This window comes from Passer montanus, unplaced genomic scaffold (genome assembly GCF_014805655.1).
Source record: "Passer montanus isolate IOZ18808 unplaced genomic scaffold, ASM1480565v1 scaffold2, whole genome shotgun sequence".
In the NCBI taxonomy this organism is placed as follows: domain Eukaryota; kingdom Metazoa; phylum Chordata; class Aves; order Passeriformes; family Passeridae; genus Passer; species Passer montanus.
In genome coordinates this window covers 82,267-106,012 of record NW_024366591.1, presented here as the reverse complement: position 1 = coordinate 106,012, position 23,746 = coordinate 82,267, and the positions used below count along the sequence as shown (strand labels likewise).

Sequence of the window (23,746 nt, the reverse complement as noted above, 5' to 3'; positions counted from 1 at the left end):
ACCATCTAACTCAGTAGAACATAATTATATTTATTAGATAAATAAGGCAAACACAGTCATTTGATGAAGTGCAAATTAAAAGTAGTAATAAGAGATGCTAATCCTTTTATCCAGCATAAAACACTGCAGCTTTAGTAGCTACAAAAAATATTTCTTGGTCTGCAAAGACATCTTCCAGTGAAACATTAACATAAACCAGTAAGGACCATCAGCCTTACAGCTCTGGTTTGTTACAATTAATGTAGTTTTAATTGAAAAAAAAATATCCATAACATTGCTAAAAATCCATTTAATATAGTCTGCTTCAGCACTCCTTACCAAGGGGATGGAAAATCCTAACTCCTTAAAGTAATAAGTTTGAGCTACACAGCTAATACAGCAGCCTCTAGAACTAGCACAATATTAAACTAATTTGAAAAATTTATACCCATTTTCAGCACTCTTCCTGCTTTAAACAATATAAAAGTCAATAGCATAGTAATAAAATTTTAAACTATTTAAAATGTGCATAGTGGGTTTGTACCAGGGAGCAAAAATTGTTTTCCTTCTTTAACTTTGGCTTCATATTCTTAAGTTCTGACCCTATAAAATCTTTCATTAAAATTAATTTTCTGTCCATGAGGAAATCTAGTTTTCTACAGCCACTCGTGAACAAATACCTCAGGAACAGGCTGTCTTTTCAATCCAAAGAGCTGCAGCATTAACTAAAATATCTAAAAAGTAGTTTATTTCTGAAAAATCAGCCTATAAATCAGAAAAGAAGGCTTAGGAACTCTATTAATTAACATCTGGCTCTGCATAACATTGGTTCTGGCATGTTTTTAGTGCAAAAAATACACACCCCCAAAAATGTCAACATCACTCTGCTTTCCTGACACATTTCTCTAAAATAGGTGTTTATGGAAGAAATCTACTCAAATAGTAGAAGAAATATTTGGTACTATGCATTGGAGCAGGTAACTCAGTTCAGAATTATGAGTGCATAAAGAAAAATCAGATCACATTCAAAATGTTAAGTAATCAAAAAATGAGACTTCAGTTTCAGAAAACACGTGACACACTAAATGATCTAATCATCACCCCTATAATATATAGGATTATAATAATTCATATTTATTTTAAAAATAAAATTAACTAATTTAATGCCCTATAGTTGTGGCTATCAATTAATTCAAAGTTTTGTATTCTGTGGACGTTTAGCTATAGGACAAAATCAAATTAGCTCTAGGGTTTAACAGGCTGTGTAAATAACATCAGAGGTTGGGAGTTTTTAAAATAATTTCTGTCGAAATGTGTCTGAGGATCTTTTAGTCTTCCTGCCCTTTTTTGCCCTTGGTACAACTGTAAAATGACTAAGGGGGGGGTCATATGTTACTGTGCTTGCTGTGTTTGATCCAGAAATGCAATATATTTGCCATCACAATTAGAAAAACACAATTAAGGAGCCCAATTGTGGAATTCCTTCTTTACTTTGCACCTCGGTGTGGCCGAGTCCCTCACACAGACCGGGCTCCTACGTTACCACACTCCGTATTTGCCATTATAAACACTCACCTAACTGCAATGTAGTTGGCCCAGCTGAGGCAGAAAAATTGTAAATACGCAGCAAAAGTATTATACCAGCTGAGCTAGTCGGATAATATAAATTTGGATTTACACGTTGGTTTCCTACGAAGATGGGGGAAATCCGCGCGTTTTAGCGCGTTTATCTGGAAACCTTTTGACGCTTTTGAGATGCCGTGAGGCGAGGCGCCGCCTGAGGGAGCCGTGCCCCAAAGCCCAGGGAGCTTTAACCAGGTAAAGCTGCTCGATTTACCGGCGGGTGCTTGCACGCACAATCCACCCTGTGGATTTCGGTGATCCACAGGCGCAGATACACCGATTCCTAGGGGTAGTTGTGAGGCATGGATCAGAAGGAGCAGGCACCGCCCTCACACCGCCCCGGGGCCGGCCCCGGCCCGCTCCGCCCCGTTCCCGAGCACGTCCGGGTCGGGCGCTGCCGTGAGGGGAAGTGCGCGCGGCGGCCCCGGCCCGGCGAGTGGCGGCTCCGGCAGCGCTGTCGCCAAGATGTCGCGGGGCTCCATCGAGATCCCTCTCCGGGACACCGACGAGGCGAGTCGGGCGCGGGGAGGCGGCGGGGCAGGGCAGGGAGGGCGATCCGAGCCGGGGCGCGGGCGGTCGCCGCTGCCGCCCGTGGTCGTGCCCCGGGCTCGGGGCGCGAGTGTCGCTCGCAGCCCCCGAGCCGGGGTCGCAGGTGCGACTTGGTGTGTCAGCGTCTCTTGGTGTTCCTCAAGCGGTGCAGAGACACAGGCAGGGCAGAGGACCCTCTCTGTAAAGTTATTTCACCGTGGGGCTAAAAACTTAATTTAACTTTTCTTTATTTAAGGTGCACTGTCACAAGCCGAGGTTAGAAAGGTTCAGAAGTATGCAGAGATTTGCAGCATGTAAGAAAGTTTGACATTAAATCATTCCATGGCAAATACTAAATTAATAGTGTAGCTAAGTAAGGTGCTGAAACATAATGCTTACAGGTTGAAGAATATTCTCTGTGAAAATCTGACTCCCTGCTCTTCTGTATACATACACATATCATACATGTATGCATACATGTATACACATATACGTGTACACAGAGACATTCATATATGCACAAATATATACACAGAAACAAATTTCTGTATGGCTGCCGTTGAGGTTTTAAGTCTCACAAAATTGCTTTATTCTGTGGTGTTTACATGGTCAGGGGCATTTTCTTCTGTGACAGAAATTTCTGTATTGCGTATTTGGATCAAACACAGAGGTGTCAACGTGAATTGTGATCTTGGTGCTGCTGTTTGGGCTAGGACTACTTGGATCCCAAAGTTCTGAATTAATCACTAGTGAATGCAGTAAAATACCCCTCCACTCACTCCTGCTCTCTTTTACTTCTATGTTTACTTGCTGTGTTGCAAATACCTATTTCTCATTCATAACTATTTTAGTTGATATTATCTGTCAAACAGGAGGTGCTATGCAAGATAAAACTAAAATGAGTCAAAGTTAAGCAGAAATATTTTTGCTGGTATTCTAAAGTCTTGTGTAGTCAAAGCTAGAAGCCTTTATAAACTGAGTTGCTCTAATTCAGCCTACAGAGAAGTCCCGGCATTGGTAATCAGAGTACAACAACTGCCCTTCTTTCTTGTAAAATGAACTTGTAACGCAGATGACTCATTATTAAAGGCAGCATGGCTGAGTAAGGTGAACTAACAAGCAGTTAAATTGTGTTCCCAAATATCCCATCTGGGGAGTACCTGTTTCTTTTTCCTCATTTTATAATATCAGAAGATTGTTAGATCAACATGGGAGACTAATACTCACAAAACAATGCCTGAATGATGAAGAGTTCTTGATGTCATTTGCTGCTCATGTCTACAGTTGTGAATATTCAGAAATGTAGCTGCTTCAATAGTTCCTTAATTTCCGAGGGCATAAAGGTGACTTTAAAAAATTTCAGGAAGCTAAGTCTTAGATATTGATTTTCTGACACCAGATGACTTGGAAAACTTTGTCTCTGAGCTAGATCTCTGTATTACCTGTAGGAAAAGTTTTTGAAAGTCAGCAGTGTGCAGTCAAGTTGATTATTAGCTGATTCTGAGCATGAAGTCCATAGTGAAAGAAGCTGAATTAGGATCTCTGCTTGTTCTCCCTCACTTGTATCCCAGACATTGGTTTGTCTTTTCTCTAAAGAGTGGCCATCACTTTTATCTTGTATGGAATGCAATATATTACCTCTCCTTTCTTTGTCCATAACCTTGTTTAAACACAAATCATTATTTATGTTTTGTGCTCTGACAGGTCCAGTTTCCTTTGAGCTCAGTGACAATGTTTTTAATGCTTTGTGAAATGATGATCTGTGTTGTTTGGTTCTAGGTTATTGAGCTTGACTTCGATCAGTTGCCCGAGGGGGATGAAGTTATAAGTATCCTGAAACAGGAGCACACCCAGCTGCACATATGGATTGCCCTAGCGGTCAGTATAGATACACATTGTGTGTTTAAATCCTGTATTCACATCAAATCATCATTTCCAGTTCCATACCCTTATGACCAGTGCTAACTGAGTTCCAAACAGGTACTCTATGGGGTCTTTCAGTCTTTGATTCTAGGCCAGATGTTTCTGATTGACATATGCATATTAGGATTTAAATTTAACTCTTTTTCATGAAACAATGCCTCTTGAGGGTTGCTTTCTATGGTTTTTTTCCCCTCAATCCCTAGTTTTCCTGGTTTGTGCCTTTGATCACGTGCTTCATAAAAAAGGAGGGGGCAGTATCTACACTGTGGAAAGTACGGTTAAATGTCAAAATGTCAAAGAACTTCAGAGGAAGACCAGTGCATTCTTCTTATAAATAGCTCAAAAGGTTGTGTTTTAAGGTGTTGAGACACTGGCATAGGTTGCCCTTAGAAGTTAAGGATACCCCATCCCTGGAAGTGTTCAAGGGCAAGTTGGATGGGCCTTTGACCATCAGGAAAGTGTCCCTGCCCATGGCAAGGTGGTTGGAATGATATAATCTTCAAGGTCCCGTCCATCCCAGGCCATTCAGTGATTCTAGGACAGAAAAATATTTGGTATTATGGGAAAACCTTTCTCTGGTGTTACATACATTTATTTCTGGTTTATCCCTGCATCCTAGAAAAAGAGTGTGTGATACCTAAAGCATCAGCTTGGTATGTTCTGTACTCACTGGAGTGGTGTTGTGTGCTAAAACTGTGTTTTGTAGCTGGAGTACTACAAGCAAGGCAAAACAGAAGACTTTGTGAAGCTGCTGGAAGCTGCCCGCATCGATGGCAACCTGGACTACAGAGACCACGAGAAAGACCAGATGACATGTCTGGACACCCTGGCAGCCTACTACGTACAGCAGGCTCGCAAGGAGAAGAACAAAGACAACAAGAAGGAGCTCATCACCCAGGCCACCCTGCTGTACACTATGGCTGACAAAATCATCATGTACGATCAGGTAAAACTGATATCTGATCCAAAAAAACCATTTTTGTAAGTTAGTGATTGTAAAGAAAACAAGTATTGATTCACTAAAGGGAAGCTTTAGAAACTAGAAACTGCTCAGGCTTTAAAGTGACACGTAAGCAAAACTTGTACCTGAAGTGTGTGTGGTGCCACCAGAAATAATTCTGTCTAGTTTGGCACACCTGATAGAACTACTTCAGTCAGCTTGGGAGATGGGGAAGGAAGAATTGGTATTGTCTAGCTTGATAAATGTAAGAGAAATAATTTCATTGTTAAAAGAATTATTAATCAGTTAATCTTTCACATAGTCCAAACTTCATATGTTACAGAGATAAATGTATTGCAAATTCTTTACCTTGTCCAGAATCACTTGTTGGGAAGAGCCTGCTTTTGCCTGCTTGAAGGTGATAAGATGGACCAAGCTGATGCACAGTTCCACTTCGTGCTCAACCAGTCTCCAAATAATATTCCTGCCCTACTTGGTACGAGGTTATGGATATTTGTAAAAACCTGGTCTTGGGTTGAGTTTTGGAATGAATTATGTGCTTAAGAGGGTGTCTGTAGAGAGAATGTGTTCAAGATACATATGGCAGAGACTATTCAAAATTTGGGAAATACACGTATGGATATTTGTAAAAACCTGGTCTTGGGTTGAGTTTTGGAATGAATTATGTGCTTATGTCTGTAGAGAGAATGTGTTCAAGACACCCATGGCAGAGACTAATTAAAATTTGGGAAATACACATAGGTGGAAGAGCTAAGAAAATGCAGTGCTAGCTGGCATCTTCTGAGACCCATGGGCATGCATCCAGTCCAGCTATTTATGCTTCCCCTGGTGGTGGCAATGAAGCTGGACACTCCGTTAAGGGTGAAGTTACCGCTTGTGAGGGGTCAACAGACTGTACACTTGTAATTTAAGTTGTTTACTAGTCTCAGTAAGTATCTTTCCTCTGGGCCAATAAAGAATTAAGTTTCTGCAGAAAAATATGAAAATGTAAATTTAATGTGTTTTCATGTTTGCTTTTTTCACATACTTGACATCATCAAATCTAATAAAAGTTGTCATTGTCTGAATTTTCTGTTAGTTTTTAACTGTAACTTTTGAAAATGGGCCCAGTACAAGTTAACCAAATAATACCTGAGTTTCTGGTTTATAATCTTGCTTTTATTCCTGGTGTGTTCTAACAGGTAAGGCATGCATTTCTTTCAACAAGAAGGATTATAGAGGAGCCCTTGCCTACTACAAGAAAGCACTGCGTACCAATCCAGGCTGCCCAGGTAAGACAGAAAGTGTTTGCTACTGGGGATAATTGCTCTGCTTGCAAACTACCTCAGGTCTTCCTAATTCAAATTCAAAGGGCATTTTTGTCTATATCTGTCAAAAGAACCCCAACCCTCATTATAGAGGGATTTAGGCATTCATTGACTTGAAGTATTTATTTTTTCTGTATTAGTCCATCTGTACTTAATATTTAGAGAAGGAAGTTGGGTTTAGGAAAATACTGTTCTTTTTTTAAGTATTACCTTTTAAAGAGGTATTAGAAAATGGAATTCTGCATGTAAGAGAAATTAAAGTTGTATGGGGAGGGAGGAAACTGTTCAAAACTCTTGCAGAATTTCTTTCGCTGTAAACTCTTGGAATAAGGCTTCAGAAATGACATAACAATAATAAAACAAGACATAAAAAGCAAAATTCTACTTATAGTGCATGATGTGAGTTTTCCTGGTCTTGTATTATTTTCTTTACGCAAAAATCTGGGAAAGTGATTTTTAATGACTGTAAAAGTGATACATGGGATTTAGATACATTAATTCAAGGTATTTACATTAGGATCATAAATACTTGAAAGTCTCTTGAGAGATGTCATAGACTTTGCCATAACCTGTCTGAGAAAAAGTTTATTGCAAAGTTGATGTGTGGTCTGCTTTACCATGAGATTGATTGCTACAGAAGCCTTACTTTTCAACAAACATTTTTCCTTTGCTCCCCTTTTTCTGATGGACACAGGTTTGAAACTGCTGTTTGTAAATTTTCTACTCTTAGATCACAAGCAGTCTGAAAGAGCAGTATGATGTGAATTTTCTGTATTAGTCCATCTGTACTTGGTCATGGAAGTTGGAGGATGATAAACAGCATGTGGATTAGTTATCATTTGAGGAGAAATGCCAGCTAACTTGTTTATTCATCTGTGTTTTCTGAAGACCTGCTAGTTTGGGGTGAACTTAACTTGCTTAAGGAATGTCCAGCCCTTCCATCTGGCAATTTTTAATGCTTTTCTCTATTATTTTTTAATACATTCACATAAAAGTAATTTTTTATTTGTTTGGCATTGTACTCTCTGGGAGATAGCTCAGTGTCCTGGGGTTTATGAAGAAATAAAGTCTTACTAAATACATTCAAGTTCATTTTGTGGCCAGCCAAGTGTGGGCTGCTGCCTTGAAAAACAGCAGATTGTTAGATGGCTTTAAGGAACTGTGAAAAACTCTGCTTTCACTCCAGGCTGTGGGAAAAAAAAAAGGCATAAAGTTGAAACTTTGGGATTCTGAATGGTGTCGTGTTGTTCTCTAGCCGAGGTTCGGTTGGGAATGGGGCACTGCTTTGTGAAACTGAACAAGCTGGAAAAAGCTCGCTTGGCCTTCAGCAGGGCTCTGGAGCTGAACTCCAAGTGTGTCGGGGCCTTGGTTGGACTGGCTGTTCTGGAACTCAATAATAAGGAGGTGGGTCTGACTTAGCAGGAGTCCATGCTCAGTTCACTTTCTTCTAGCTTAAAAAAGCAAATTTTTTTATTCTTTCAAAGATAGTCCAGTTTTAAAATGACCAATAACTTTTATGGTTCAATAATTTTAAGTGTCTGCTACTATTGAAAGATATTATAGATATGTGATTGTGACATGAGCAGCACATTCTGAATAGCTTTCTTCTGTTGTTAAAAATCTTCCATTCTGTTATTTATAGAAGTGTTAGGTACAGAAAAACAGTGCTAGGTTAACTGTTTCATTTAAAACAATAAAACTCCATGGTGAGATATGTGAATGAAAGTCAAGGTAAAAGACATATTCCCAGAAGGTTAGGTCAAGTTTTTCAGAAGTTTAGGAGTTAAGAACAAATTTTCAAACAAGTTTCAAAGTTACATTCAGGCATGCATGCTGCATGGCAAACCAAAGAGTAAGCAAGAAGAAATTTTAACTGGGCTGACAAAAGTACAATTAAGCGGTGATCAACCTTTCTAGGTATTGTATCACTAGAAAAATGCATGCAAATATAGCTTAGTTGGGATCATAAATTCCTTAGCATGGATTAACCGTCTCAGATATTACCACTGGAGGATGAGACCCTTAAGTGTTTTTTAAAAAATAAATACTGTAACATAATTGTATGTGGCTAAAATTTACTGTGCTGCTTTCTATAGTTCCCTAGAAAGATCTTTTGTTAGCACAGAATGTCTGAAAAAAACTTTTCTTGGTTTACTACTTCATGGGGAAAAAAGAAAACTGTTACTACTTCCATGAAGAAGCTAAAAAAAAATGGGCGTAAGAGGTTTTTTCATAAAACTACAGAAAGGACCAAAAATATTCTAAAGTCAAATTTTAATAAATTCTACAGATGAGAAATTGATGACATTTGGTATCTTTCTCTTTCTTTTCCTGAAGATCTTTTGACTGAAGTCAAGGGATAAGCCCATTCACCTGAAGATTCAAAAAGCTGTGATTAAAAGCTGAGCCACTCAAAGATATTTTGTGTTCTTTCTAAGAAATATATCATCTGTGCTTTACTTCAAACTGTTCTCACAACGTCATAGTAAAAGTTAGTGTAAGACTGAAGAGTGGACACAGGGATGGGAGAACACTCTGGGGAAAAGAGCCTCTCTGAGTATCAGACTAATTGGTATCTTTTTTGTGCTTAGATATGTCTAATGTTTCTTCTTCCTAGAAGATGTTATGATGTCAGATCAGGGTTGAGATCACACTGTGCTCTCATTGAGGTCTGTCTGATCTGTTTTTCTTAAATGAAAGCACTTAGAGCTTTGGGACCTCTACCCATCTACTGGTTTGGGTTGAAGTTGGACATCAGACTCAAGGTATTGGAGAACTTGGACAAATGCACAGTCTGATTATAAACCACATTAACCTTTGAAAATGAAGGCAGGAAAGATCCAATATCTCCTTATCCAGGTGTATTGATATGCTAGGTTTGGAAAGACTGCATCTGTTCAAACAGAAATTGATTTTTTAGCTGCCTTCATGTTATGTTTTAACCTCTTAAAACCTAATCTGTTCAATAAGACAGCTTTCTTCTCATCATAATTACAAAGTAAAGCACAGCTGTTAGATGATTCCTTGATAGCATTTTTGGTGCTTCTGTTCAGAAATAAGTACAGATGAAGCTGACATACTTGTGATACTGATTTCATGGTTGTCCTAAATAAAGAGCAATTATTTTATCAGTTGTGGATTTGAACTTGGAGGAAATCACATTTTTTACCATGGGAAGCTTTCTTTAAGGTTTAAAGCTTCTTTAGAAAAGAGTAAGTTGATGCAATGATATTTCTATATAAACACCTCAAACTTGCACTGATTTTAAAATGAGATCTAAAGATGTTGTTTAGAATTTAAACATGAAAATATCTTCATTCCGCTGTTGAATGAATGGGTAAAACATTGAAACCTAAACCAAACAGGCACTGGGACACTGAAGAGTAGAAGGAAGGCTGTCAGGCTGTGAGTGTGACATGTCAAAGGACATCCACACTAAGTCTTTTGGGGTTTTTTGCCTTTTTTTTCCCTAGAAAGTCCTGCTGTGCTCTTTTCCATCCCTGTATGATAGCTTCATTTCCCATTTTCCACATGTATGCTGGAGGAAGAAAAGGCAGTAGCTGAATTTACTCTTCTTTTGTGAGCTCAGTATGGTGTTGTCAGAAATCCTGAGCAGCCTAGACTGAAAAATGGTTTTGAAGATGGTAATAAGATACAGATACTGAGGTGCTGCTGATACCTGTCATTGTTTCATTTAGGCTGATTCCATCAAGAATGGTGTTCAACTCCTCTCTAGGGCTTACACAATTGATCCCAGTAATCCAATGGTGTTGAATCACTTGGCTAATCACTTCTTTTTCAAGAAGGTAAGCAATCACTGACATTTTACAGTTAAATGCTTGATAACCTCTTAACAGTAAGAATTATGGTGTTAGATTCAAACACATTTCATCAGATGCCCAATATCTGTTAATCTAGATGAAGAAGTGTGAGGTTTTTGGCCTGAGTTTTGTATGAACCTTTCTCAAGAAAACCAAGAAAGGTACACTTACTTAAATCAAAATCAAGTTTGTGTCCTGAAGGGATTTTGGGATTTTGATGTTTGGAATTGGGTTTTTTTGGTTGGTTGAGGTTTTTGTTGGTTTGTTTTTCCCCCTCCTCACTCTTCCATGCTTTAAAACATGAAATAGAGAAAAGAATAGTAGTGGCTAAAACTAAATCTGTTGTTATTTAGTCAGTGCTGTGACTAAAGCTTTGTTATATTTTCCAGCTATCCACGTTTAAATCATAAAATCATTTGACCATAAATAAAGTGAAGCCTTCCAAATCTCATTTAACTTCCTTTTTTTTTTTTTTTTTTTGTCAGGACTATGGTAAAGTACAACACTTGGCTCTTCATGCTTTCCATAACACAGAAGTGGAAGCGATGCAGGCAGAGAGCTGTTACCAGCTGGCGAGGTCTTTTCACGTGCAGGTAGGGCAGTTCTTAAAAGTCCCCTTTGAGCTCACATTTTAAAAAAGTCTCTGTTATGAAAGTTCATGCAAAGGTTGCCTCTAAAAACACTGACTGTTCTTCATTTAATTCCTTTTAATTAGGAAGATTATGATCAAGCTTTCCAGTATTATTACCAGGCCACTCAGTTTGCCTCATCTTCTTTCGTACTTCCGTTTTTTGGATTGGGTCAAATGTACATTTATCGAGGGGACAAAGAGAATGCTTCACAATGCTTTGAAAAAGTCTTGAAAGCCTATCCTAACAATTATGAGACTATGAAAATCCTTGGATCTCTTTATGCAGCTTCAGAAGACCAGGAGAAACGGGACATTGCAAAGGTGAGTTTTCCTTCCACCAGCATGTGTTTATTTGCAAGAGTAGAACTTGGAAATCAGACTTGAAATCAGATTGTTCCTTAAGTTGAATAAAACTCGGGGTTAGGTGGCTGTAGATATGGAATATTTCATATTGGCTGTCATGAGGGGTCTTCCTGACTGAAGAGTCACAGCTTCTGGACAGAACTGAGACTGCACTGGGCTCTGGGTAAAGCATGTCCAGGAACTTAGAGAAGCTCCAGCCTCATGTCTCTATTCGGTATGTGAAAAGGGCAGAATTCTTTCCATATATATATAAAATTGTCTGAAGATGGGAAGTTAGTTCATGAGTTCCTGAAGAGAGCAAATTTCCAGAAAGCACTTGTCCTGTCTGGGATTATCTGGAAGGACAGTGATGTTTTGGTTTTTTTTTTTTGAATGAAGGCTATTTTAAATCTAATGTTGGGTAGATAAATGCAAAAAATGTTAGGCATTTCTCTAGCTTTTCATGTTGGTGTAATAGCCTTTGTTTCTCTAAGGCTTGAAGCAGGTGTTCTGGTCTACAGAAGAATAGAATGATGAAGGAAGAAAACTAATGCAGATTTATTACTGTGCAGATGTTTAGGATGTTTGCTTCTGCAGTATGGTATATCTTTCTAGCGTTAAGGTGAATGCCTTCACTCTTTCTTTGATTTCCATTTTTTTCAACAGGCTGTGTGTCTTTGAAGTGACATAATTATCTTCTGTTTTTCAGGGACATTTAAAGAAAGTCACGGAACAATATCCTGATGATGTAGAGGCATGGATTGAGCTAGCCCAAATTCTAGAACAGACTGATATACAGGTATTATTAATACACACTTGGTGAATTATTTGTGTGCTTTTCATAAGAGCGTATAGGGCTCATTCTTTTCTTTCTTTCATCCATTTTCTGTTTCTTTCCAAAGGGTGCTCTGTCAGCCTATGGAACAGCCACACGCATTCTGCAGGAGAAAGTACAGGCTGATGTCCCTCCAGAGATCCTGAATAATGTGGGTGCCCTGCACTTCAGGCTGGGAAACCTGGGAGAAGCAAAGGTATGCAGTTACTCCCAGTTTGAATGGTGTTTCTTGATCACACAGAAGTTTCTCTTGGAGGACATTCTGGAGTGCTTCATTGCTCTTTTCTTTCTGTACTTCAGAAATACTTCCTGGCGTCGCTGGATCGTGCAAAAGCAGAGGCTGAGCATGATGAGCATTACTACAATGCCATCTCTGTGACAACATCCTACAACCTTGCCAGGCTCTACGAGGCCATGTGTGAATTTCATGAAGCAGAAAAGCTCTATAAAAACATTTTGAGAGAACATCCAAATTACGTTGATTGTAAGGAGCATCTGGTATTTCAGTTCTACAGCCATCCTTATAATACCAAAAATCTTCTGGTTGGCAGTGTCTTCTGCTCTCCTTATGTCTGTCTTCCCTTGTTTTCACAGTAGTGTTGGCCTGATCTGTGCTATTTGCCACAAGCTGCAGCACCCATCATGTCCCAGCCTCATTTGTAGCCTTTTCCCTGCTTATTTTCCATTGTCACCTGCAGATACCCTTCCCAAAGCTTGTGGAGATGGGAGAGCTATTTAAAGTGGAGGAAGGAGAATTATGTAACAGATGGATCCTTATTTCTTTGCAGTTTTTTTTTCAGTTGTCTTTAACTTATGAAGCCAATTTAACACAATTTACAATACTCTAACTATTCAAAACCTGCAGTTTTTATATGGCCATCATGGGTGCAAGTTCCTCTTCGCATCATATTTCTCATTGTGAATAGAATATGAAAGGTGTCTTACTGTCCTTAGGTGATCAAGAGAAAGATTACTTTTGAAATTGGTGCACAGACAATATTTTCTTTGTTCAAGATGACTTTGACCTGTTCCCTGATTTTTATTTCATTTTCTATCTTTATTGTCAGGCTACTTGCGCTTGGGAGCTATGGCCAGGGATAAAGGGAATTTTTATGAGGCTTCTGATTGGTTTAAAGAAGCACTTCAGATCAATCAGGTTTGTAACCTTATAAGTGTTTAACATTAAAACACTCTAATAAGTTAACTTAAAATTTAATTTTCCACTTTTTGTGTTTTTCATTTGTTTAAACTAGGGGAAGAAGAGAGAGCTGCCACATCTGCTCTCTGTGTTTTGTTTGGGGTTCTTTTGAATGTGGAATTATGTTTAAGAGAGTAATACTTTATACTGGAAAAAGAACCCTTGCAAAGGAAAAGAGTGCTTTTGTAACTTCAAGTGAATTTTTATTTAGGATCATCCAGATGCCTGGTCTCTGATTGGCAATCTTCACTTGGCTAAACAAGAGTGGGGTCCAGGACAGAAGAAATTTGAAAGAATATTGAAGCAGCCCTCCACACAAAATGATACTTATTCCATGCTGGCTCTTGGCAACGTCTGGTTGCAGACTCTCCATCAACCCACAAGAGACAGAGAAAAGGTAATGGGCGTCTCTCTGCCCTGTGTGTGGGTTTGTTTGTTTATTTTCTGTATGTTATTAGCTGTTCAGAACCTCTTTTTAATGCGTGTTTGGCATCTTCTAGTTCATGGGTAGATCTTTTAATACCCCACTTTAGAAGTGAGTGATGAATTGGGGCATTTCTTTCTGCAGGAGAAACGTCACCAAGACCGTGCATTAGCTATCTACAAGCAAGTCCTCAGAAATGACCCAAAGAATTTGTATGCTGCTAATGGCATAGGTGAATATCAGACTCTAGTTTTGCTTCAGAGGTGATCATATTCTTAAGTTTCATGCTTTAATAAAGAATTGTTTTTTCAGGGCCTGAGCACTGTAGAGTGGCAGGAAATGGCAGCTGTGTCAGTTTTTGAAGGGGCACTTCATTGAGGCAGTATTGAATTTTCTGTGGTAGGAATGCACAGTGAATGAACCTGGAAGCTCACCCTGTCCATATTCCTCTCCCCTCAGGAGCTGTCTTGGCACACAAAGGATATTTCCGTGAAGCTCGTGATGTTTTTGCCCAAGTGAGAGAGGCCACAGCAGATATCAGCGATGTGTGGCTGAATTTGGCACATATCTACGTGGAGCAGAAGCAGTACATCAGTGCTGTGCAGATGGTAACATCTCCACACTGAACTACCTCCTGTCTTGGCTCAGATGACTTCTAGATGTCTCTCTGTTGTCAGGGCAGCTGGGAAAGTTTCTGAGCAGTATTTTAACACCTTCTAGGCCTACTTCTAGCAAGCTGTTGGCTGTCAAGTCGAGATTTAGTAACAGACTGCCAAATGTGGGTGGAGGGTAACAAAGCACTTACCATCTTTTATACTTTTTTGTGGTAGTAGGGTTAGAATTTTGGTTGTGGAATAAATTATTAGCCAGGGGGTTTCAGTCAGTGTAGTTACTGTATGTGATTTACATGCAGATGTTTCCAAAGTAAATAGATACAATTTGCTGCTGGGATTTTCTTTTAAATATCAACAATTCCTATTTTTGTTCTTGTAAATGATCACAGGAATACTTTAAAAGCTGTCTTAAAAGCTTACTGGGCTGTAATTTCACTCACCACAATTAAAATCACAAAATAATTCATGTTGAAAGAAATCTGTTGAGGTCAGCTAGTTTAACCTGACCTGCCCAAGCAAGTAAATGTTCAAGTGTCAACCTATTCTGAGTAAATTGACTCAATTAGCTGATGAAAAGCATACAAATAAGCTTAAAAGCACAGCATATGTTGAACAGGACAGAAACTAAGAACCAACTTGTGTCATTTAAGATGAGTCCTTATTGAGGCTGAAAGACACTTCATTCAGAGCTATTCTGGAGCTTTTTGTGGTGCTTAGTAAAGAAGTGTTACTGGGCCTTTCTTACATGCTCAGGAGCTCAGTAGTCACTGTCCTTCAGTGAACTATTGTTAGCAAGCTTTGGCAACACAGTCACATTCACTCTGTTGTGCTTGAATGGGGTCTGTTGTTTTTTTTAGCAATTTGACTATTATTATTGACAAAAAGCCTAATGAAAACCTCATTCTAGCAATTGTTTGAGCAGTGAGTTACAGTGGGGAAGTGGGTATCACTTTCACCTATCGATTAGGGAGAAAAAATTTTACTCGTTTGCTAATTTAAGAAAAGGTGTTACTAGAAATGTGTTTGTTTACTGAAGTGTTTTATTGTTCCCTGGGTTTTGCTATGCAGTCACAGTGTGAAATACATTATATTGGATTCAAAGGGAGACAAATTGAAATTACTAGCCCAGCTTAGTGCAGCTACAATAATTATCCTTCTGAGTTCTCTACCCTAAAGCATACAAATCTGAGGCAGGTTTGAGCTAAACACAAAATCTTGGATGCTGAAGGTGCTCACAACACAGTAAGATCCAAGAGTAACAACCTCAGGTGTTACAGTTGAGGGCAATTTTTCAGTACTTGAGCTGCAAATAAAACTTCCTTTGTATTCCTTAATATTTTGGAGGCTTAGAGAGGGTGAAGGGTTCCTTGAGAAAAGAGTACATCAAACAGAAGGTGCTTTTAACTGAAAATGATAACATTTGCTATCTTTTAAGCCTTTAATTCTAGACCCACAGAAGTTATAGTAACAAGTCATCTTTTACACTTCAGAGAAACTGATATCCCTTGGCATGGCCATGTTCCTCAGCTGGGTGGACAGAGCAAAGTTGAGTTATCTGGAAAGTCTGATTTTTTTTTTAACTAATTACATCAGATATGTAGAATTAGTATATTAGATATATTTCAATTTGTAAAATATCTGATATGAATAAAGGAAATAGATCGTTTATTCCCCACACATACTGTGGAGAATATTTGAGTGATCTTAAAATGGGTCATGTTGGTTTGACTTCGTTGCAGTAAATGCTACTTTAAAAAGTATTCTTTTGTACTTAAGACCTACAGAGCCTTCTGGGCTGCAGCCAGTTTCTAGAAAAAAGCAGGTGCTTGCTATGGAATGGGAGAGAGAACATTCTGATCACTGAAAAATAGGCATCCGTGTGGCATAACACACTTCTTTAAAAAACAAAAGGCATATTAGCAGTAATGCTTTTTAGGAATATAAACATTTACTGGGGTTACCTAACCAAAATAACAAATCACTGTCGCCTTTTATTTTGATTTTTTTTCTTTTATTTCAGTATGAAAACTGCCTCAGGAAGTTCTATAAGCATCAAAACACTGAAGTGTTGTTATATTTGGCCCGGGCGCTGTTTAAATGTGGCAAATTACAGGAATGCAAACAAACTTTGTTAAAGGTATGGATCTAGAACATCATGGATCACAATAAAATTGCTGTTAGTTGATGTGGGTTTGTGTTTCTTTAAATTTGGTGGTCTGGGGTTGAAATAATGGTGTTTGTTCTCTTTATGCCATTTCTGCATCACGCTGTAGCTTATCTTAAAAGTATGGGTTTTTTCCAGGCCAGGCACGTGGCTCCAAGTGATACAGTCCTCATGTTTAATGTGGCTTTAGTGCTGCAAAGACTTGCTACCTCTGTCCTGAAAGATGAAAAAAGCAATCTGAAGGAAGTGCTTAATGCTGTGAAAGAGCTAGAACTTGCCCACAGGTAAAGATCATTTGTTTCTAATCCTTATAATCCATGTTGTTGTCCCCTTATAGTGTACTTGCAGTATTGAACACAAATCTGGTTAGAAGAGCAATCATCTTCTACGAGGCACTGTGTAATTCTAGAGTTTCTAGTAGGAAAACAAAATATTGGGCCTGACAAAACTGTATGTTCAGATTTTGTTCCAGAACCAGTTTTCTTTGACCGGGTGCCAATATGTGTTTCTCAAAGAGTTTTGTTATTGTTGTGACCAAGATGCTCTTCTTCCCAGAAATGTGCAGTTGAAAAGATGTTGACAATTATTCTACAGCTTGAATACTATTTTATGACTTCTTTCAAAGCAAACTATAAGGCTTAAAAGCAAATCTGTTTATCTTACATAAGCATAATTAATGAGCGGCAGTCCCTTAAGACTAATTTCACCCTCCTTTTGGTAAGTAAAGTACTGTCACAGTTTAAGAACAGAAGCAGTTTCTTAAGTGCATTTGAGATATTTTTGTCCTGTTTAAAAAACAATAACAGAAGATTTTGTGCAGACACTGGTGTAATTAATGTGATCCGGTTGTCACCATCCTTGAACAGAACTTTCAACGATTTATCCTGCTCCTAGATGTAGCTGGTGCATGATTTGTGCATTCCTAGCTCTGCTGTCACATTGGGGGTAGAAGGTCTGACTTAAATTTAATGAGAAGCTGATTATTTATTGTCTTGAAGAAGTTGCATGAATTTATTTTTGCCTATTAACTAAAATTTTTGGAACATACTCTGCACAGTCTAGACCTCAAGCAAAGAATTATTATATTCATATACCCAAGAATTTGAGTCTAGCACAAAAACACTTCATTTGAAATGTGTCTGAGGGTATATGGGAAGAAACTGTGGCAATCTTGCAAGTTAGATTTTTCTTTTAAATTGAAGAAACTTTTCAAAGCACTGATCATCTTAACTCACTAACTACTTGGAAGTTTGTTGTATTCCCAAGGGCCTGTCCACTTGGTCAAGGAGGCTGTTCTGCAAGGATTTTTGAAAAACAAGTTTCCCTTCCTTCTCTTATGCTGAATTCAGGCATGTAATCTGTGACAGATAAATCAATCTGTTGGGGTCAGCAATGTTCTTACTGGTAGGAGCCAGCAAATGAAATCTCAGAACTCTCTAGAATTTTTCCTATCCACAGTGGTTTTAGAATGCTTTAGATTTGGAGTACTCTGGATGCACTTTTTAACTGTTAAAAGGTGCCGTATTAAAAGCTGTTGGCACAGAGGAAATGGGTGGGATTTCCTCATGTGTTGAGTTTTACACGTTTGTAATTCAGGATCTTACTGGTAGGAGCCAGCAAATGAAATCTCAGAACTCTCTTTAGAATTTTTCCTCTCCACAGTGGTGTTAGAATGCTTTAGATTTGGAGTACTCTGGATGCACTTTTTAACTGTTAAAAGGTTCTGTATTAAAAGGTGCTGGCACAGAGGAAATAGGTGGGATTTCCTCATCTGTTGAGTTTTACATGTTTGTAATTCCGGTGTAAATGCTTTGTTTTAAGGCAAAATTGCAGTAAATATGTAAGTAATGCTATCTTTGCTTTGGTTTCTTGTGATTTCCTCCAGGTACTTCAGTTACTTGAGTAAAGTAGGTGATAAGATGAGATTTGACTTGGCACTTGCTGCTACAGAAGCCAGGTAAAAATTTTAAAAAACAACCCACAAATCCTTCATTCAGATTGTAACTGAAATATTTTTGTCCTGGTTTTTGTTGATTTTTTTTTTTAGTAGTAAAACTAGATTCCAAAATTTCAACTGTGAGTTTATTAGAACAGTAGAAATGCAAATGCAGGGTCACTCCATACAACTGTTTCATGCTTTTCCTGTGTTTCACTTCTGCACGTTCTTGTAAGATTTCCATAGCCCCGTACAAATAATATGTGCTGACCATCCTGCACTGTACATCTGAATGTATCATTGAAGCACTTTGTGCACAGAAGCAAATGTCAGTATTAAAAGAAATGTCATTTTGGCATCACTAAGAGGGGGTTGAAAGTATCTTGCTTTAATGTTTTGTGTGACTTGGATACTTTATGCAACCTTAACTCTCGCACTATTTGGTTTTTTAAGCTTGAATTTTGCCTTACCTTTCCAAGAAGGTTTGTTAGGTTGTTGTTATTAAATACAAGTTCTTAGTAACCATGCTTCTGAAGCTCTCCAAATTGGTTGGCATGATTCCTTTTATGTTCATGTGTGGGTTTTCTGTATATGAATTGGCTACGTTTGGAGTGTGAAGCAATATGTTCTGAAATGATCCACTGGAAGATAAATTAGCTTACTAAAAATGCTTTCATTTACTCAAAAATCTGCACTGCACTTCTTTGTGCTATTTCAAGTAGCTGTTTTTTTAGTTCATTCAGGATATGAATGTAGTGTTGTGATGCAGGCACTTTATAAAAGCATTTCTTTTTGTGTTTGCTACCTTGCCTTACCCAAGAACCTTGGATTTTGCAGGCAATGCTCTGATTTACTGAGCCAGGCCCAGTATCACGTGGCTCGGGCACGCAAGCAGGATGAGGAGGAGAGGGAGCTGCGTGCCAAGCAGGAGCAGGAGAAGGAGCTGCTTCGCCAGAAACTGCTTAAAGAACAGGTTTCATTCCACTACAACCTGTATATTGCATTTTATAAGTGCACACAGTTTCAGTATATGTGCTCCTGCTGCTCTGGGGTGGTACCCAGCAGCTGTTTTTCTTAGTCATAGTAAGTGCTAGCTGAAAATATTGCAGCTAACAGGTGATGCTCTTACTTCCCCATAGCCTCAGAAATATTTAGTTGTATAATGAAATAAAATAGATATGCCAGGAGTTCTGCCATCAGACTTTTAGCTATTCTACCAGGGGCTTTTTTGTAGAAAACTTTTTTTTTTTGCCATGTCACCTTCTGCTGTGACAGAGAGCATCAAAAAGCAATTTTCCAGTCTCCTGACAGCAAATAATTTCTGTGTCTGCTGTTATAATCACCATGGAGGTGCAAATACAATGGTAATGGTTGGCTTCTTTGGTGTTTCAGGAAGAGAAGCGCCTGAGAGAAAAAGAAGAGCAGAAGAAACTTCTGGAACAAAGAGCTCAATATGTGGAGAAGACCAAGAATATTCTGATGTTCACTGGTGAAGTGGAAGGATCAAAGGAGAAAAAACGTGGTGGCGGTGGAGGCAGGGTAGAACAGAATGTTTTAATCTCTTTTTTTGTTTTTATTTCTTTTAAACATCTTTAATTTCCCCTTGTGATTTATAATCTCTTGCAGGAGCACAGGTTTTTAATTTCAAACTCCTAGGCTGTACTGAGTAAAATTGCACAGGTTTAATACTAAAATGTCAAAATTGGAAGCTAATACTTAGCAGTTCTGAGCGTGGTGGCATCACTAAAATGTGTTCAATTGTTAAAATAACAGAAGATTATCTTATGTGCCAATTCTGAATCAGTTTCTAAATTATACCTTTCTGGTGCCAACTTTGCCATAGTTTCTAGAAGGTCTGTATTTTCATTTTTTCCAGAACATGTTCAGCTAAATTTCCATTTTGAATGTTTCCTGGTAGCTTTGTAGCTGGGATGTGAATAATAGGTTGTGCTGCCTGTGTTTCTTACAGCGTTCCAAAAAAGGAGCAGGGGAGTTTGATGAGTTTGTCAATGATGACAGTGATGAAGATCTGCCCATCTCTAGGAAGAAAAAGAAGAGGAAGGGCAGTGGCAGTGAACAGGATGGGGAAGAAGAGGAGGGTGAGAGAAAGAAGAAGAAGAGGAGGAGGTAACTGATACTTTAATCAATTAATTATTAATTAATGTCAATTTAATATTGTACTTCCCTGAGCAATAGTAGGGCTTTTAGGAAAATTCTCTGCAGTGTTTTGTAACAGTTTGAAAACGAACTCTTATCAAGAGGTCACATGGTTATTTTTTACTAACACATTACACTTTATAAGACTTAAGCAACCACTCTGCAAAAGAAGTAGCAGTAACACTTGATGAACTGGACATTTCTTGAGACCAGTATTTTTGCATTTTTAAGGGTTTTTTGCAATATTAGGCTTCTTGCCATATAAAATGTGTTTCTGTTCAAGACCCCAGAAGGCAGAAGAGGGGAGTGATGATGAGGAACACGAAAACGGCCCGCGGCCTAAAAAGCGGCGACCACCCAAAGCAGAGAAGAAGAAGGCTGTAAGTTAAACCCTGAATAACTGCATCACTCTCTAAATATGCATTTGGAGTTCAGCATTACCCTGGTCAAGAGACATTTATTAGTGTTGAAAATTACAGCAAAACCTCCTGAAGCCAACTTAGAGTCTTAGAGCTTATTTTTATCCTACTCTCCTGTTGCTATTGCTGCTTCAAGGATGAAAAGGATATTTCCAAAGCCATCTAGAATTAAGTGATAGTAAATGGAAAATTTCTTAAAAGCTTGTCTGGTTTTCTGAACGTGTTTCTACATTTGGGCCCTGTGCCACATGAACAAGCAGCCCTTTGTTTTCCCCCTATACAGCCCAAACCAGAGCGTCTGCCTCCTTCAATGAAAGGAAAGATCAAATCAAAAGCCATCATTTCATCAAGTGATGATTCTTCTGATGAGGACAAACTCAAAATTGCTGATGATGGGTAAGAACCTTAATTAACTCTGTATGAACTTAGAGTTTCAGTGCATGCCTTCAAGAGAGAATGCAGTGTTAATGAGATAACACGAAGATAATTAGAAGTTTTTCATTGTACTTGCAACATCCCTTCCCAGTGCAAATTAATTCCACTGATTCCTCTAAAACTAGCATTACCCAAATCCTGGTGTCTTGCTTTATGTATCAGCTAAAGGGAACACTTTTTAATACCATTTTTTCCTTCTGCTTTTCCCCACAGGCACGCTAGAAATAGCAACAGTGATTCTGAGGAGGGGGAGCAGCAGCACAGCAAACGCATCGTTTCCGATAGCGACTCCGATAACAGGAACAAGTCCGGCAGCGAGGCAGGCAGTCCCCGCAGGTCCCGCGCGTCCGAGGAGGACTCTGACAGTGACAGGTCCCCGAGGAAGAGGCGGCGCTCGGACTCGGAGCAGTCGGACAATGAGTCCGTGCAGTCGGGGAGGAGCCGCGGCTCCGGCGGCTCCGAGAACGAATCGCGCCCGGCTTCGCGCAGCGCCGAGTCCGACAGGGACTCGGAGAGGGGCTCCGACCACGAGGGGTCTGCCAGAGCTTCTGGGAACGAGTCTGAGCCAGAGGCATCTAATGATGAGGGCTCTGAGGGGGGCTCAGATGACAGCGATTAGAGCTGAATTACAGACCATATTTTTAAAAACATGTAAATACATCTCAGTTACAGGGGAGATAGAATTTTTATATTTCAAAACTGTGATTTAAAGAACCTTAATGTTTTAGTAAACTGTTGTGAGACCTTTTTTGTGATTCTTTCTATTAGTTACTAATGGATGTTTCTCTGAGTTGGCTTATGGTGTATTTTTAAATTTAAACCACTGTAGGTGCACAGAATCTCTGTCCTGTAGTCAGCGCACCGAGGATGGAATGCATGTAAAAACTATGGAACATAAAATCTCCTTAGGTGGTTCAGTGTGGCTGAAACTTTGTTCTGTGATTAAAGATGCATAGATGGATCTTAAAATCCTACCAGATGCAACAAAGAGCTATGGATATTTATCTTTTTCCTCACTTGGAGTAAAGGTCAGTAGGGAAGTTTTTCTTACTTTCTATTACAGAGTTAATGTGCCACAATGCAGCTCTTCTATGTTTTCAAGGGTTTGTTCTTTTGCTTCTGTTTTTGTGTTCAATCAGTTGAAAATGTGGAGATCTTAGAGAAATTTTATAAACTAGTGATGCAGATTTAGATGAAATATTTAAATTGGCTGGTAAAGACATTTGGGACAACTCTGTATTACTTGAGAAAGGTAAAGCTGCAAGTGTCACAATAAAATCTTCTTGCTTATTTGTTTGGAGTGATTTATTTTACTCCTTAGGAGGTATAAGCAGAATAACTGAAAATATTGAATTTGACAATGGAATCTCTTTGGAGGAGGTGGTCCTCCCTGTATTGTAAGTACATGGCTTTGGAACTAAGTCCTTTCACATAATGTGTTCAGGAATAACAATGAAAAATTGACTAAATCTGATTTCTCTGTGTGGTTCTGAAAAAAATCAGTTGTACCAGTCCAAGGAAATGTTTTCCTTTTTTTCACTGGTCATTAATTCCTGCGTCAGGCATTTGCTAAGAGAGGATTCTGTAGGTCTGGATAGTGTATTGCTACCAGTTCTAATAGACTGTGTAAATATGTTGCCTTGTCTTTAGGAGACCTGGATTGTCACTACTGATAGTTACTTGAAGCACTAAGTGAAAGTGAAGTTTCCCATGCTGCTATTTCTGGTTTGTTGTGAGCATGAGCTGTTCTCATTGTGGATGGGTTTGTTCCTGTGTTTATGGGCTTTTGGTAACCATAGCAGACAGCAGAATGCAGAACACTCGAGATGTCTTTCTTTGTGGCTCAGTTTGTTATCAAGTTTCTGTCTGTGTTCTTACCTAAAACTTAGCATCAGAGTAGAAGAACAAGGCTCATGTTTGCTGGCTCAGAGCAAAGCTGAATCATGACCCAGAACCACAGGGAAGCAGTGGAGAGCTGAGGTGGGAATGCTTGGTGTCACATGGCTTCATTTACGAGGCTGTGGAAAGTGTGAGGAAATTGGTGCAACTAAGGGAAGCTGATACATGCAAGGTGAAACAAATGGAGCACAAACAGTAATGGCAGGTGTGAGAGTACCCAGCTCTTAACAATAGGAAGGAAAAAGATGTACAGCACTTCCTGTGGGATCTTAGAAACTTTTCTCTACCTCAAATACACCTCTGCTGTCATAGCTTTACCATGTTACTGATTCTGTTTGCCTTGTGAAAAGTCTGCAGATTCTGTTTGAAGCTGTATGTACAGAAAATACATTTTGTGTTGGCTAAAGATAGCTCTAGATGAAGAAGTGCTGTGTGGGTCTTCAGACCTAACATCCAGCTGGAGAGGAATGCTCTCTGGAAGTGTAAAATAACAGGGATTTTTGAGGCATCCTTTGTGAGAGGTATTTTTTGTGCTCTCCACAGAAAGGAG

General features: G+C 38.9%; 1 protein-coding gene across 1 annotated transcript; it reads left to right on the top strand.

Annotated features, from left to right (window-relative positions):
• The first annotated feature begins 1,987 nt into the window (after positions 1-1,987).
• On the top strand, positions 1,988-22,589 carry CTR9 (CTR9 homolog, Paf1/RNA polymerase II complex component). The gene is made up of 25 exons (XM_039707340.1): positions 1,988-2,112; positions 3,910-4,008; positions 4,760-4,999; positions 5,372-5,489; positions 6,196-6,285; positions 7,577-7,725; positions 10,020-10,127; positions 10,628-10,735; positions 10,858-11,094; positions 11,825-11,914; positions 12,018-12,146; positions 12,251-12,434; positions 13,018-13,106; positions 13,360-13,545; positions 13,717-13,804; positions 14,032-14,180; positions 16,207-16,323; positions 16,489-16,634; positions 18,236-18,307; positions 19,124-19,259; positions 19,679-19,825; positions 20,256-20,413; positions 20,727-20,823; positions 21,146-21,258; positions 21,511-22,589. The coding sequence occupies exons 1-25, from the start codon at positions 2,068-2,070 to the stop codon at positions 21,914-21,916; spliced, it is 3,501 nt and encodes a 1,166-aa protein (XP_039563274.1). The 5' UTR covers positions 1,988-2,067; the 3' UTR covers positions 21,917-22,589.
• The last annotated feature ends 1,157 nt before the right edge of the window (positions 22,590-23,746 follow it).